The 15,546-nt window shown below is 37.7% G+C and overlaps 1 protein-coding gene across 1 annotated transcript in view; it reads left to right on the top strand.

Moving 5' to 3' along the window:
• LOC108731367 (teneurin-a) overlaps positions 1 to 15,546 on the top strand; it is a 344,833-nt gene that overhangs the window by 57,061 nt on the left and 272,226 nt on the right. The window contains exons 4-6 of the mRNA XM_018461666.1: positions 4,629 to 4,832; positions 5,439 to 5,606; positions 15,078 to 15,251. Coding sequence (XP_018317168.1) covers positions 4,629 to 4,832; positions 5,439 to 5,606; positions 15,078 to 15,251 — 546 coding nt within the window. The remainder of the gene's footprint in view (positions 1 to 4,628; positions 4,833 to 5,438; positions 5,607 to 15,077; positions 15,252 to 15,546) is intronic.

The following is a 15,546-nucleotide window of genomic DNA, read 5'->3' as shown; positions in this document are numbered from 1 at the left end:
ACTAGAAAAACGTTGGCGAATTCCCTTCTAGCGCCCGATTTCGTTTCGTTGACATCTCGGAAATTGGTTTTCGATATGAGCCGCGATGTAGGTATCCCATTGTTCCTTGTGCATGCGACAGCTGCTCGAAAAACGCGTCTTGCATCGCTTATTGTTTTTTTCCCTTTCCTTTTTTGACATATGTACACTTTTCGCAACAGTACACTTTTCATGCGCGTTTAAAAAGTTTGGTAAAAGGAACCTAAATTATAACCAGGAGTCGAAAAGAAATTCCACGTTTAACTTAAATATTCATTCATCATCGGAAAATACTCAAATTCAAAACATAAAGAGTAAAACTGCAACGTTGTTGCATACTGAAATGATATTCAATATTTGTGTCAACGTTATTTGCAGTTGTCACAAACATCCGTTGCTGCATTCTTGCAAAATACGTTTACGAGACTACATATTGCAACTATCTTGTGCGTTTCCATGTATATATACACGAATCATCTAATTCCATGATAATTAAAATTGGCGACGAAAATAAATTACCATCTATGTTAATCGATAATTATTAAATTTTTTTATGTATAGAATTATTTCTCTCTCCCAATATATCTCGATCCCGCATACATATTCTAGCGATACAGAATTTAATGAAATGCAGTATTTCTCACGGATATCCTGTACTTGTATTTTAACGCAATACAAAATCATTAGAGGGGAACGCTTTGGAAAAGCGCGTGTTAACTACGGACCGCAACGCAGCGTCGTTCACGAGCAAAATTTTGAAGAAAATTAACGCGCTCTGCCCGAAGTTGCGTCGTCTACCGTGTCCAGGTGTACACGGGCCGTTGCGCGGAGCTTGCGAAAGCAGCCGGGGGCTAACTCTTCCGCAAGCTCGCTCGGGTCTACGAGCCGTGTCGGTGCTACCGCTCCGCGCCGCGCCGTGCCAGGACGAAGTGCATTCGATGTTCGCAGTTCGCTGCCATGGCAACAATCCCCTACAAACAAAATGCATCGTGTGCACACGACATGCCACGGTTCTCCTTGTCGCACCGAGGCCGGTATCCACCCGCTGTGCGTTTAGTCGCCACGGAAGGAACCGTTACCGGGGTGAAGAAATGCCACCGGACAGGACGAGACACGACTGTAAATTCCGAGCGTGGCGAGTGTCGGAGGGGACGGCAAGCCCCGTGTGCTTTGCGAGATAAATCGTTCGGCTAGCTCATGCACTCGCACGGCTGCCGGGAGTGTCGAAAGGGGACATCGGTGAGCACGCGATCGGCGCCGATGATTAACGGTCGATTAAAGATAAGCGTCGACTGTTCGTTTTGCTACGTCGACATGCCGGCGAGATGTTGTTACGTGGTTAACGCTTTCGCGATCGATACGGTCGATGCGTACATTGTGTTGCGCGAATTTATCGATGAATTCGGAAAGCAATGAGTTTCTGTTTAAACATTATGATATTGTGATAATTAAATAATAATTAGTTAATATTATATACGTTACAAGCTAATAATTACTAATTTCGTGAAGACTGAGCTCTGTAATTTTATTTAGGTCAAAACTTGCGCAAATAATGTTTAAGCAAAGATTTAATCATGTAGGTATTTGTTCGAGCAATTTGGATTTGTCGATTTTAAATAGCGAAGGAAATAAGATATTGATTTTTACTTTTGCAATAAACACGTGGTATCGTTTCTATGCTTGCCAACATACTATATACAACGAACGAAAAATGAAGCAAAATAGTGTCTCGTAATCACGGATATTTGTCGCGCTGGTCCAAAAGCGACGTGGCAAGACAACCGATAAAGAAACGATCTTTCTATCCTTTTAAACGTCACGGCGACGTTTTCGAATCCATACGGATTAGAAAATCCAATATAGAAAGGAGGAGCGCCACGAGGGCGTAGCGGAACCGCACGAACAGGAGGGTGACCGAGGTCGCGCCGAAGGGAAATGGGTAGAAGAGAAGAGGAAAGGTCGGAGGAAGAGACGGGGGTTAGTGAGGAACGAGGAGAGGGAAGAGAGAGAGAGAGGGTGAAGAGGGCATAACACAATTACATGTGGGGTTGATGCCGGGCTCGCTCTCCGTACCATATAGCGGCGGGATGAGGGTCGGGGACTGCGCGGAGGGTGCCCCAACGGTGGGTGGCAAGATTGAATATGAAAGTTTAATGCGAGCAATATCAGCGCCACTGCCCCGGCCCTCGGCTACTCACTCTCAGACGTCTCGACTATCAGGGTGCCCATCTTGACTGTATCTCTCTTTATATCGCGAGTATGCCGCTCACACCGGCGGCTTCGAGCGGGAAAGAGGCAGAGACGGTATAGGGAGCACCTGGAATCTTTGATGTTCCGAGGTAACCCACAATCCTCGAGTTTGTTCCACGCTCGCGCGTAAATTTCCGACCGATTTGAAAAACTGATTTGTCAATACGCAGCTGCGCGCCGCTTTCGACAAGCGCGTCTATTTCGATGCAAACAACGTTTAGAACGCGACGCGCAGCGCGAGAATGTAATTAGCACCTCGTTGGCTCTCCTCTAGATCCAAATATTGGCTATTTTCAATGCGCGAGAAATGATAGAATAGGGGGAAGCCTACGATATCGTCAATGACATATTCGATTTCCTCTACGCTCAATCTACAAATCACCAAATATCACGATAGCTATATTTATTATATACACAACCTGAATTATGTTTACGTTATCAATTGGCACAAGTTGTCACACATATTTCATTATTAATCAATATCGTACACAATCTCGTAATCTTTTACTTTACAAAAATATTTTTATATTTCTCCCATCTTAATGAAAGGAGCGGTATAAACGTATTGTGAAACAGTTAGCAATTTAGCTTTTTCTCTTCCCGTATAAAAAAAGATAATTATCAATTAAAAACTTACTTTTGTGTAAAGATACTCAGCTTGTGGATGGGATTCACGAGCTCGCTAAGGCGTTTAGTGACTATGCCTTCGGCTATTTGTAAAACTTTCCTCATTAATTACCGACAAGATTCGATTTCGTCCCCTCCCTTCCTTACCAATCTCCTATCCCAACCTTTTCTCACTATGGTTTTACCCCTTTGTTCGCCACAGCGAAATCAAGTTTAATAGTGAATTAGAACGTGCGTTCCTGCAACCGGCAATTATCTGCCAATTAATAAACCAAACGCGATATCGCCAAGTCATATTTTTAATTACAAGTCGTATATCGCTCCCTTACTTAAAAAGTAACACAAAAATTTAAGTTTCTCAGAAAGAAAAAAAATTATTTTTTAACAGAAAATTATTCAGTAATCAAATTAGGCAAAAAGAATATATTCTTAACATGATTAAATGTTATTTTTGTTTTACGACAACTCTTTTTGAATTGTGACGATTTTCACGACTTTTAATGAAATTAAGTTAGTTCACTTTTGATTGATAGGATAATGTTTATTTAATTTATTTATGGAAATAACTAAAAAATCACGTTTTCTTAGTTGTGTCATTTTTTAAGTATGGGAGATACTGTTAGAATATCTCAGAAATGGTTGAGCTTTCGATCTATAATGTTTACTAAGGCCTTTTTACTTACAATCAGTATGGTGTATACTATCTATTATATAAATGCTGAATGATTTTTTTAACATCCTGTATACAGAATAAAAAATTTTACATTACAATAAAAAGAACGTTGGAATTTTAATTTCAATAATCGAACTAAAAGTAATTCTACATTTTATTATTGATTATATATTGAGACGGAAGACTGACTGGAAGTACGCATGGGAATGTCACAGAAAAATTCCTCCTTCAGCTAACTATGTCGTCCCATTTTATCCTTTCAGCGTCACCTCAGCACATCTGCGAGTATATCTCTTCGTCAAAGAAATAACTCCCGGTACACCTTGTACGTGTCAACGTGGTTAAAAATACAGCTGTACAGGTACGCACGTGGTCGCATGTTGCGCGAAGGCACACCGACACACCGGTATTTCTTACGGCAGAAAGTCCCCTCTGCCCCATATGCTTCTTATGTTCCGCTATCGCGCGCCGAATAATGCAAGCTCCCTCGGAAAGGCACTGCTTTAGTGACAAGCGCCTTTAAGAGTTTAGACATGCGTCAACTTAAGCAAATGCAGATCAGAGCAACGACGCGCGACGAAGTGCTCAGATCTGACAGAGAGCTGGCGGAAATGTCGACTGGCGATAGAGGTGAAGTAAGATAGTTGGTAACATTCACAGCGGGAGACCTCTAAAACAGAATGATGGTTACGTCATGCAAGACCCCACTGCTCTCAAGATAGGCGAAGACACGATACACGTTTATATGTGGTATCATGTATGCTGCGGTGCGTCTGCGGTTGTCCGCAAGCGGCAAGATCGCAGATAACACGGAGTTTACATACCTATGAACAAGAACTTGTAAACACGGGAAAATTTTAACTCATCGTGAATTCGGAACAAAGCTAACAAAAAGTTTTGTAAGCTTTACTCGCGTTAGCGAATAATCTCTCTCTTTCTCTCTCATTCTGTTTATCTTCTTTTTAATTAATTTAAGAGGAGAACATATGTCTTGTTGAGAGATAGCAGATAGCTCAGCTGATAAAAGTGAATGTCATTAACGTGTGATTAATTTGTGCAGATGCGGGAGACAGATCGTACCGTACGGGATCCGACACGGAAGGCGCAGCAACTACGGACAACCCTACAACGCCATTTCCTACGCCGCCCCCAACCTTGACACCGAATCATCGACAAGCTTCTCCGTTTCCCCTCGAAAGCACAAACTCTCGCCGGCATCATTATAACGGCAGCATATCTTCCGAGAGATCTCGCAACGGCAATGGTAGGGAGTTAATTAGAACCGCAAACGGGTTGGTTTGCACGCAAGATGATACTTACGGGTTCGCCACAAGATGAATCTCATCAAACGCAATTTTATACTACGTGTACAACCGTGATGCGTGTGAGATGAGCTCATTCCGGTAGATGGACGCAAGACGAGAAATCCCGGTAGATGAACAATTTAAAGTGATAAGCAGCGTGACATTATGCAAAACAGCTTCAACCCTCGGTTTCAACTCATTTTCAAATGACACTTCGCGCACTTAAATCTTTCCAGATTCTTTACCTCGAGTTATTAAACATTATGCATGTTTTATGTCAAAGATCATATCATTAAATTAAAATAATTCCGGGGCGCGCATTCTATGTAAAAGTTATTTGATGAAAATTAAAAGTTAGCCTACGTGAAAAATTTAATCTTGATAATTTCACTTCTTTAAACGTAATTTCGAAAGGATTAGAGATCTCGAGTATTTTCTTTGTCCACGTAATAATGGAAGATTGAATTAAGCGGTATGACTCTCGTTCGTTAGCGATACCAGCGTTTTCCAAGGGAAAGAACTTCTTAGCAGGCTGTTCAAAGATATTCGTATCTTCTTTATTGCAGGTGAGACCGTTTACGCGGCGTCCACAAAAAAGACGACTTCCGGCGGCGGTACCTTAGGTCGAAGAACACGCCGAGGTCACGCAAGCGCCTTGAGCAGTAGCTCGACGGCGAGCGATCGTTCCGAAACTGTCTTCCCCGATGAACACACTCGCATGCATCTCACCAATGGTGAGGAAAAATATACTGCAGTTTTCTTTTCACATATTACGCATATGTCATCGCGCGATTATTATTTCATACGCATGATCACTGCATCACATCGCACGCTGTTACATTCCATCTTAAGATTAATTATTGTAATTATTGTAAAATCACGAGTGTACAAAGAATAAATTTCTACTATTGGAGACTTCAACAAAGAAACTCATTCAGCTTGACAGATCGGGATAAATCCTCGTCGATCGCCCTGAGCGGATCGACCCTTTAAATCACGACGTAAAATTTGCCGTGGTGCGATAAGTTAACGATCCATGCCTCAAATGCGATTACCGGACTAACCGAGTTACCGGCTGGTATCGAGCCCCTGGTCGGAGTTAAATCGGGTTTCGCGTAAACGTGTTCCTCGTTAAAAGCTTAATATTAATAGTCACCTAGAAACGCGCGAAAAAGGAAATTGCATATGAAACTCGACTTACTCAGAACTCTATAGAGCCTACGAATGCATTCTTATATCTTCTAAAAATAAGTCTTTCATTTATTTTGTAGAGGTAAGTGTTACCAATTATTCGAGATTATTGATTGAGAAAAAGAAAGAGTTGTAGCAAAATACTTTCAGCTTTAATTTCCCGTAAACTTTTCATAAAACATATTTCCTATTGATAATTAAGACTTTCTAATTCAGTAATACATAATAATAACTTTGAACGTGTAAGAATGTAATGTGTAAAAAGCACATTATCTCTCTTGTTAATTCATCCTGAAGCAATATACATAATTTCAACTAAACGAACATCCTCATTACGAGCATCCCTCGTCTCGCGTTTTCCATCGATGCATGATTACGAAGCTTCGCGAAACGGTCAAAGGCGAAAGATCTTGGCAAAGGCAAACATTTCCGAGCCATGCGTTATCGTCTAGCGAATAATGCCGTAATCGACAAACTACATTACATGTCGGCTCATTAAATAACCAAAGGATCTTCTATTTTGGCAGTTAGGTTCATTGTTGTCTGATGCAGTAATATACCAGCGGCAACACCAACAGTGTCGGTAGCTGCAATTCGAGCCTCGGGCTAACAGAGTTAACAGTTGGCGCCTGGGCTCGGCTAGTTAGAGCATAGACCACCGTCAAAGTTAGCGTGACCCCGCCGACTATATTGTTTCAAAACGTCAACAGTATTTAGATCTCCTGTCGTTGCAGGACCGCGCGCTATCTTGGCACACGCACTATCTCACTGTGTAACGCAGCTTCGAGCAGTAACCACCGAGAGATAAGAGAAAGTAGCTTTGCGGCTTTGAACCGGCGGCCGCGGTCGACGAGCGGCTTACGCTCGTCGGCTAAGTTTTAAACGAAATTTCGTCGGATCTCATTTCGTGTCGACGCGACGTCGATGTGGTGGTCACGTCGGGTTCGAGGGAAGCTGGCTGCCAATTAGTCTACCGATATCGCGAGACACCGTGAGCGTGGATGAAAGGACGAAGGATAGCTGGGTGGAAAAGCTGGCGAGCGCCTGTGCGGTAAGGAGCAAGAGCTCCACCGCATCTTCGTGGACGGTTACCTCCGGAATTTCGAAGGCCGCATTACTCCTGCCCGCTCGAGTGCGATCACATTACGTGTAGGTATCGTGAAAATTAGCGACTCGAATTAAGCTCGTGTGATGCTCGTTCATTTATAATATGTATGAACGTGTGTTCAAGATATATTCTATAAACATGAATGCACTGAAAAAGGAGTTTAGTAATAACTACCACACACAAATATGAGCGACTAAAATAATTCCAATCAAATTCGGTTTATGTAATCTAATATAAAAATAATTTTATTTTTATAAATATTTAGAAAAGTAAAATTATTTTTGGTTATATTAATCGAATATTTAATTGGAATTATTTCACTCAATATTTGATAGTTATTACCAGACTCTTTTCAGTGTTACCACAAAGTGATAAAAGATTTAGCCAGTTTTGTGTTTATCATTATCCAGGTAGCAAACTGATTTATTTAAAATATGAAATTCCCGGTTTTCTCTTTTTTTATTTTAAATTTAGGGATTTATGTCACTCTTAGTATTCTCAAACCACTACATTAAGAGAACACAATTGATTACAATTACCAAAATTTAACTATAATTTACAGTCATTTTTGTTGTCAACTCTATATTTTTTGATAGAACTATAAATATAATTATTATTACTACACATTATACTAATATTACAGCAGCAATAACTATAATATAAATCATAATCATAATCTTCTAATCATAATCTTTTTACCATGCAAGTATATAACACTTTTTTCTCAGTGTAGTTATCGATAAGTTTCCGCACAAAAATGTTTTGACGCATGACTTTATGAGTGTGCTGATGGTGACGACAAGCGTTATATAAGATGCTGCAAGATACCGCGTATAATTACCAGGATCTCGTAAGCAGTAATTTGAGTATGAATCTGCGATGGGATATTGCTTGCCAGAATGTCCCTGCGGTCTAATGGAGGCATGTCGCGGCATCTATTAGCAAATGGCTCCCAACGGTCAGGGCTTACCCGCGTTAACCCCGTGTGCACCGCATCGCCAGAAAGACGATTGATATTACATTAGACCGCCACAGTCTAATGTGGCCCAGTCGAGGAGCACGTTATTGAATTGGCAAACGCGTGAAACCCGATAACGTTACGGTAATTTGCTATCACAAAGCTATGAAATGCACGCGCTAAATGAACGTACTCATCATCGTAAAATGAAAAATTAGTACATGATATATTATATTTTATCGCGCTGTAAACATTAACTTTGTAACAAATCTGTAAATAAATGAATATTGAAAGCAAAATATAATTCGATGGTATATAGTAGGTTCTTCTTGCAATTTAATACCGTGTATTATAAACTTTTGTTATTCCACAGAATTTTCAAACAACCATTAAATTTTTGTGAAACGTATAGATATATATTGTTTACATTTATACAGATAAATCAATTAGGAGAAATGCACAATTTTTGTGAAAATTAATTATTGTGCACAATACGTATAAAGATGTGCAGAAGCAAATCACTATCCGTGGAAAATAAATTTTCCGCGGGTTTTCACAATCGTTCAACGATGGTCGGTAATTTTTGACGGGCTCTGATGCGGGTTGTTGCATTTAATGCCGTGGAACGAATCATGCGCACCAGCAAGCTTGATGTTATCAATTCGTTCGATTGATGTAGGTTCCGCGATATACATGTTGCATACGCGGACGAAATAAATGTTCGCAGAATCAATTAACTTATACAGTCAAGTAAAAATTTCAAAAATAACCGTGTTGTATCGCAACAATATGCCGGTATTTTTAATAAACTATGTATAATATAATACGGTCGAGTAAGTTCTGTCGTTGAGTAAATAACTTGCGTAAATTTTCACTTTTTGATTGTAGTGTTTAATCAAGAACACTTGATTCGTCACTTCTAACTAACAATCGAATACTTTTTGTGACAATGACCATTCAGAACGCCACATATACGAATGTGTGTGCTTGGCTAAGTGCCAAGTTTCGACGAATAGGAATAATTTCAAGCACCACTTGCAAACTATGCCAATAGTTCGTGTTCGCCATTATCATTATCGTTCTATTCATTCTTTTTAGTTCTATTTCGGATCTAGATATCTATGGCAATAAAAATTTTTTATTACATTTAACTATTTACAACGCCATCTTTTTATCATTTGCAAAAGCAAAGGTTAATTTATATGTTATAAAAGAAAGTGCTCTCAATGACAATAAAAAGTACGCATGGAAATTAAAGTCACGAGACATTAGGTTTATAGACATTATAACGGTTCTGTCTCACCACTTTACTACCATTACGTTAAGGTAAATAACTCAAACAGAATGTAATCAATGCGCGAGCTTAATTGTCGTAAATTATCGTATAATGCTCAGGTTACGAGCAACGTGATATTTATGAACTTCCTCCTCCGTGAAAATTCATCGTAGCAAAGCTCCGTTTTATGGAACCTCATTCTATTCCAAATATATTTTTTTCTTTTATTTTCTTAATATATTTTTCGCCTTATAATTGCTAGAATAAAATTTAAAGACTGTTTCAATCATCAAATATATAAATAAATATTGTTCAGCTCTATTATTTCGTTATACTTTGAAAGGATACAATAAAAGCGTTATATCTCAATTTATCATTGGTATAAATGGATCCAGGCGAGGCACGGATGAAATTTTGTGTGTCCAGTGCGAACGAAGGCAGAAGCGGCACATAGAAATTGTACGAGACAGTTCGGACGAAGCATTCACAAATGCTAACTCGGTTTATTAGACTGTTTGGTCCGGAAGGAGTCAAGCCGGAACGATTCGTTGGGCTGGTTATCGGACAGTAGGTACAGTACCTACCATCGCGGCAATACCGCTCCAGTATAACGCTAGCAAATAATTCGTATTTACATGAACGTGTACTCCCCGACGCGGCGGAGGCGTTAGACCGACAAATCGAATTACAGACGCGAATCGCTAACCGCATCAAGTCACTGTCGGCTACCTTGCATCCCCTTGCACTGTCTGACTAACCCTTCTCGCCGCCCGCGGATGAGGGATAACTCGGTTGAACTCGGTATCGGTGATGCGCTAGCATACTACATAATTGGCTCACAACGATTGGCCAAGACATACCACCGGCGACGTTATATTGCTCAATAATGTGTCCAATTAGATGTCGTGCTAAACGCCAAATAGGTATATGTAGGTACGCTTGTCACGTTTGTAATAATAGTCGAAAGCAGCACCCAATAAATTCCGCTAAATACTGTGTCAAGCAAGTTGAATAACTTGATTGAAATATTAGAACGACATTTAAAATAATTTAATTACTCTAATAATGTGATTTAATTTTTGTAAAAATATTTTGGAAAAATTTAGAAATTATAATAAACTATTTTTAGAAATAAACTTAATTGCAGCTTCCATATAAACAAAACTACTTAAGTTATGCGAATATACACGGAGAGAATTTTTTCTTAGAGTTTACCCTGAAAATATGATAGTCGTGGGACAACAATGTATTTTCAAGAATTTTAATGTAAATCTCTCTCATTCATTAATAAAACTACAATAAAGTATAAAATAAATATTTGATTAATTTTACTAAAGTGCGTATACAATATTTTCGAGGTAAATTTTAAAACAAAATTCTCTCTGAATGTAGAACTCAAAAAATGAGCAAATTAATCTTCTGAGTTCCTAAAAAAATGGTTTTTTTCATATTTGTAAAGGGGAGATTGAGTGAATTTTAATTTGAATGTAATATATTCTGCCATGGCGGAGTAAGCCGCATTATGTAAATAGCGAAATCTATATTACGGAGTTATATCATGTTCATCATTTTGCAAAATTAGATTGCATTGCACCTATCGCCATCAGAAACTGCATGATTTATTTTGCACATTCTGTAAACGCTATCCTATGCTTTATGAGAGACAGTAACGCGGTTTGACCACTGGTCAATGATGTACCAGCATTAGCTATAATTGGCTGGAACCGTATTGATCTAACCTTCATGTAGGAAGCGTTATCGCCTATCCTTGCTGCGTATAATTAGTTATGCTGGCGAATTTGCATATACAGTGCAATAAGTCGTAGAATTCAATAGAATTTGCGCGGAAGTCAACAAATTTAACGATTCTTCACATTACATGTTACGTTAGCAAGTAATTGATTTACATGTATGTATGCGAAACGTATAAAAAAAGATGATGTCGAATATATCCATCAAATGGATAATAAAATTGTTTGTTACCAATCGCCGTTATAATTGATCTACTGGAGATTCATCAAATTCCACTATGCGCTCGTTGCGAGATATTTTTGCTTTTGGCAATTTAACCGTCGGATTAAATTTAACCGGTTTTAACTCTTTCACCCGCATTCTAGCAATTTAACGTTAATGTACCTGTAGTATATTTCGCAATTTCAGAAGAACCTTCTTCAAATATGTACTTTTCCCGAGCTTTAATTTGCTACCGCATACGTATGCAGAGCGATGTAACCACCACGAAGACAGAATGTATCCTGTGACTTGTATCTCATCGTTATAAAACGTCTTGTAAAATAACATATTGTCAGATTCAAAGAGGGGGCCGGCCCTCTCTGCAGCGGTACCAGCCCCGAGATTTTTCCAACCCCGTTCTCGGTGCGATATCGACTTTGTAATTGAGCGTTACAGGTGTTCCGAGCACTCGAACGATGCCGGCAAATTGTTCAATAACTGGAACAAATGTATATTTCGACGGTAAAGTTGTCCGAGATACGCGACGGACGCGGCTGGCGCTGACAGCTACGCATTGCGCATTTCACGGTCCGGTTTAATTAAGCGATTATTATTGCTTATTACGGAAAATATCGATGCTGCTCCCAGGTGACTTCGCAGAAATAATTTCTCTATCGCGTTTATAATTTCTACGATTAATTAGATGTCGATCCGGCGAGTGATAACGGCGAAAATTGTCGAAAATTTGAAATAGCCTCATTGCAAAGTGTTGTCAGGAAGTGAAAGCGAATATTGCAGATATATATCATTATCATTCACATGCATGACAATTGCATTAACCTTCGATGTTATCCGATTCAATCACACTCTAAAATGCATTTGTGATCTCGTTTTTCTCGTAAAATTATTAAATTAATCACGAAATATCATCTATACTGTGTTCTATCTCGAGGTCTCACTTTGCATCGATTCATTTACGGAAATTCCTAACTCTGTCAATGAAATTAATATTATCTATGTTTTTTTAAATCAATTATCTCACAATAATTGTAATATTATTATCTATAGAATTTTCATATACGGATATAAATCTGAAGAACTGTGATCGTTTATGCTCGACGCTATATAGTATTTCGTGCAATTTATTTTAACGTAAATCTATCGTATAATAGTGTTTGAATTCATCGTACATTTCATCTGCATGACGCAATTTTTTTTAGAATCGTCACATATGCACATGCCGATCCCATCGCACTAATGCACTTTTCTCTCTGCACATTCCTGTCGCACAGGTCTACCCAGGCCTATTTATCTCACAGGTATGTAAGCAATCTGCAGAAAGACCAAATGTATAAATTTGATATAAATATGTTATATGTACTTATTTGTTATCATTAAAAGCAACACAGAAACTAACTGTGGGAAAACATCACATAAAAATTCCATTATTGTTTTATGATTTTTCGATGATTATCTTCTTATATGTATATTTTTAATGTTATTAATGTTGTCTGAAAATTTTGGTCTTTTTCTCATTAACTGTTAAAAGAGTTACTTATTATAGGTTGGTGCAAAAAAAAATGTCGTTTTTTCTGTATTGCTATTAAGAGCAGTCGTAACTTCGTTAAAAAATGAACAAAATTTAAATTTAAAAAAGACTTTTATAAAGCTTGAAAACTCTACTTCCAAAAACTTATTATATTTTTTGAGTTCATGTGAGTTTGATTAATTTTTACATATAATTAATTTTTACATATAGAAAATTACCAGATGAAAAAAATGAAAAAATTTCTTTTCACTTTATAAAATTTGTGACTATCTATCGTGAAAGATTGAACTTTTTCCTACAAAATCGTTTTTTAATAATGTTCCTACGATTTTTTGTTTCTGAGTTACTCGCGGATTAAGTAAAAATAGCATTCGGACTTTGATTGCTCATAACTCCATTAAAAATCATTATATTGCAATAAAAAAATATAGATTTTTAAAGCTGAAACTTTGCTCTAGCAAATCTATAATCGCTAACTTTTTAAAAATATAATAGAATATATTGGAAAAGGGGGGAAAAACCAAAACATTTTATAATACCGAAAACCGACATTTTTTTTTAACTTGCTTGCCGATGCAAAGAATTGCGGTAACTATAAGACGTTAAACTATTGTTTACTATGTGGCTCAAGTAATTGTCTTGACATTTACAACACACATCTATAAGTTATAACGACTCGCTTAATAGATTTTAATCCGCAGGACCAGGGACCGAAATTCCATTATCCCACATCCGAGTTACCACAACCAAGTTACGTAGCTTCACGAAAGCGCGATAGACCACTGTATTGCAGTTAAACTTGATTTACAATAATGTGCACTGTAACATTAACAACCTTTAATGGTTATACATTGCTCCAATTATGTATATATGCTCAACGTAGTATCGGTTTATAGCGTCATCGTTGGCTGTTTCGGCTAATTCCCCATAAATGGTATCTGTATAAGTATAGTATAAAATGCTAGATTTGAAGACACAAAATTTATAACTAATAATAAACTTTTAATTGTGCTGAATAATTAATTAATAGCGTTTTAATATTTCTCAATAGTAATTACATCGACCCCTTCTAATATAAGAGATGAGCTTTTCGCGGGTAGACTCTCAAATATTTTTGTTGCCCTCGACATGCCTGGTAGGCGCTCTTTTATGCTCTTTATGTTTAGGTAACTTTAATTATTCTTTGGTGGAGTTCCTTTCAAGTTTCAACAACTTTATAAGTAACTTAGCTACGGGAACGGTCGCAACGCTAAGCCCCGAAGGGCCAATGGTGAAGGGGTAGAAATGGAAAATTTTTAGTATTGCTTTATTGAAGCTTGCCACAATTACTTTATGTTTCAAACACAAAAATTTACGAAATTCTCAGAAAACAATAATATCCATTATATAGTACATTAATGTATACGTATAATATGCATGGATTGCTTGAACAGGTACGCATGTGCAAAGCGAGACACGTAACACATTGTGTCGCTGTCGCAGCTTTTAAAGTGCATTTATGGATAATGATACTGGAATTGCAATATACGCCGTTAATATCTCAATTATGGTACTCAACTATTATTGAGTATTTCCTTGTATATTCCTTCGTCTATAATGGGTAATCAATTTCGTCGTGTAATGGCAGATAGATTCTTTGAATTTGCATGCATAAAACGTTACGAGGAGATGCCTAATTATTGATGCCGTTTAATTGCTCACGGCATTTCTATGGGAAGACTAGAATTTCATGAATGCCACGTAAGAGAGAACAATATCGCAATGAAATGGATGGAATTACACCGATACAATAATTCAGTCAATAATTCACAAGATATACACCGAATTTGAAATTATCGTATTAAATGTGTTATTTGAGAAATCAAAGAAATTATTAAAATTATGAAATTAAATTTTTCGGAGGTCAATAGTTACTTTCTATGATTCTTTTATACAGTAAATATTATCAGACAATTTGATTTCTCATATAATCGATTTCAATCTCATCTGAAGCTGTGAATATTACATCATACGTGTTTATATAATAAATGTTCCATATTGATGTTGTTTAGCATATTATTTAATAAATTGCGTTCATGTTATATTAAAACGCGATTTATGGGAAATACCATAATGTGCTGTAAGAAACAATGTGCAATCTAATAGAAAAAAATATGTTTTGCGTTTTTAGATACCGGTAGGGATTCTCCTCCGGAACCCGCGCCACCGGAAGTACCGCCACGTGGACCGTCTTTACACGCGACGCATACTTTACGCACGCAACAAAACCGAAATGGTTGCCCACCGAATGCATCAGGAAGTTTCACTGTGCCAAGTGACCAAATACCGACCGAGACGTATTCGGGTAAGTAATAATTCAACCAACACTTTACATGCTTCAAAAATATTCGTTCGGAAAAAAATTAAATTTCTATCAATCAAACATATAATATAGATTGTCAATTTTATTAACAATTAACGTGTATGCTTCTCTAAAAGATTTTTTCTTTAAACTCACGTGCATATTTATTCCTCTGTGAATTAGTATAAATGCATGAGTAAACATCGCTAGTACTCCATGAAAAGAGCAACATAATGACAATTGAATCCGAAACATGATCCATTCCGCTTGAACCTATGGATACCGTTATATGAAGCGG

Source organism: Mycetomoellerius zeteki, unplaced genomic scaffold, assembly GCF_001594055.1.
Source record: "Mycetomoellerius zeteki isolate Tzet28-1 unplaced genomic scaffold, Tzet1.0 scaffold125, whole genome shotgun sequence".
Lineage (NCBI taxonomy): Eukaryota > Metazoa > Arthropoda > Insecta > Hymenoptera > Formicidae > Mycetomoellerius > Mycetomoellerius zeteki.
This window is presented reverse-complemented; position numbering and strand designations above follow the sequence as displayed.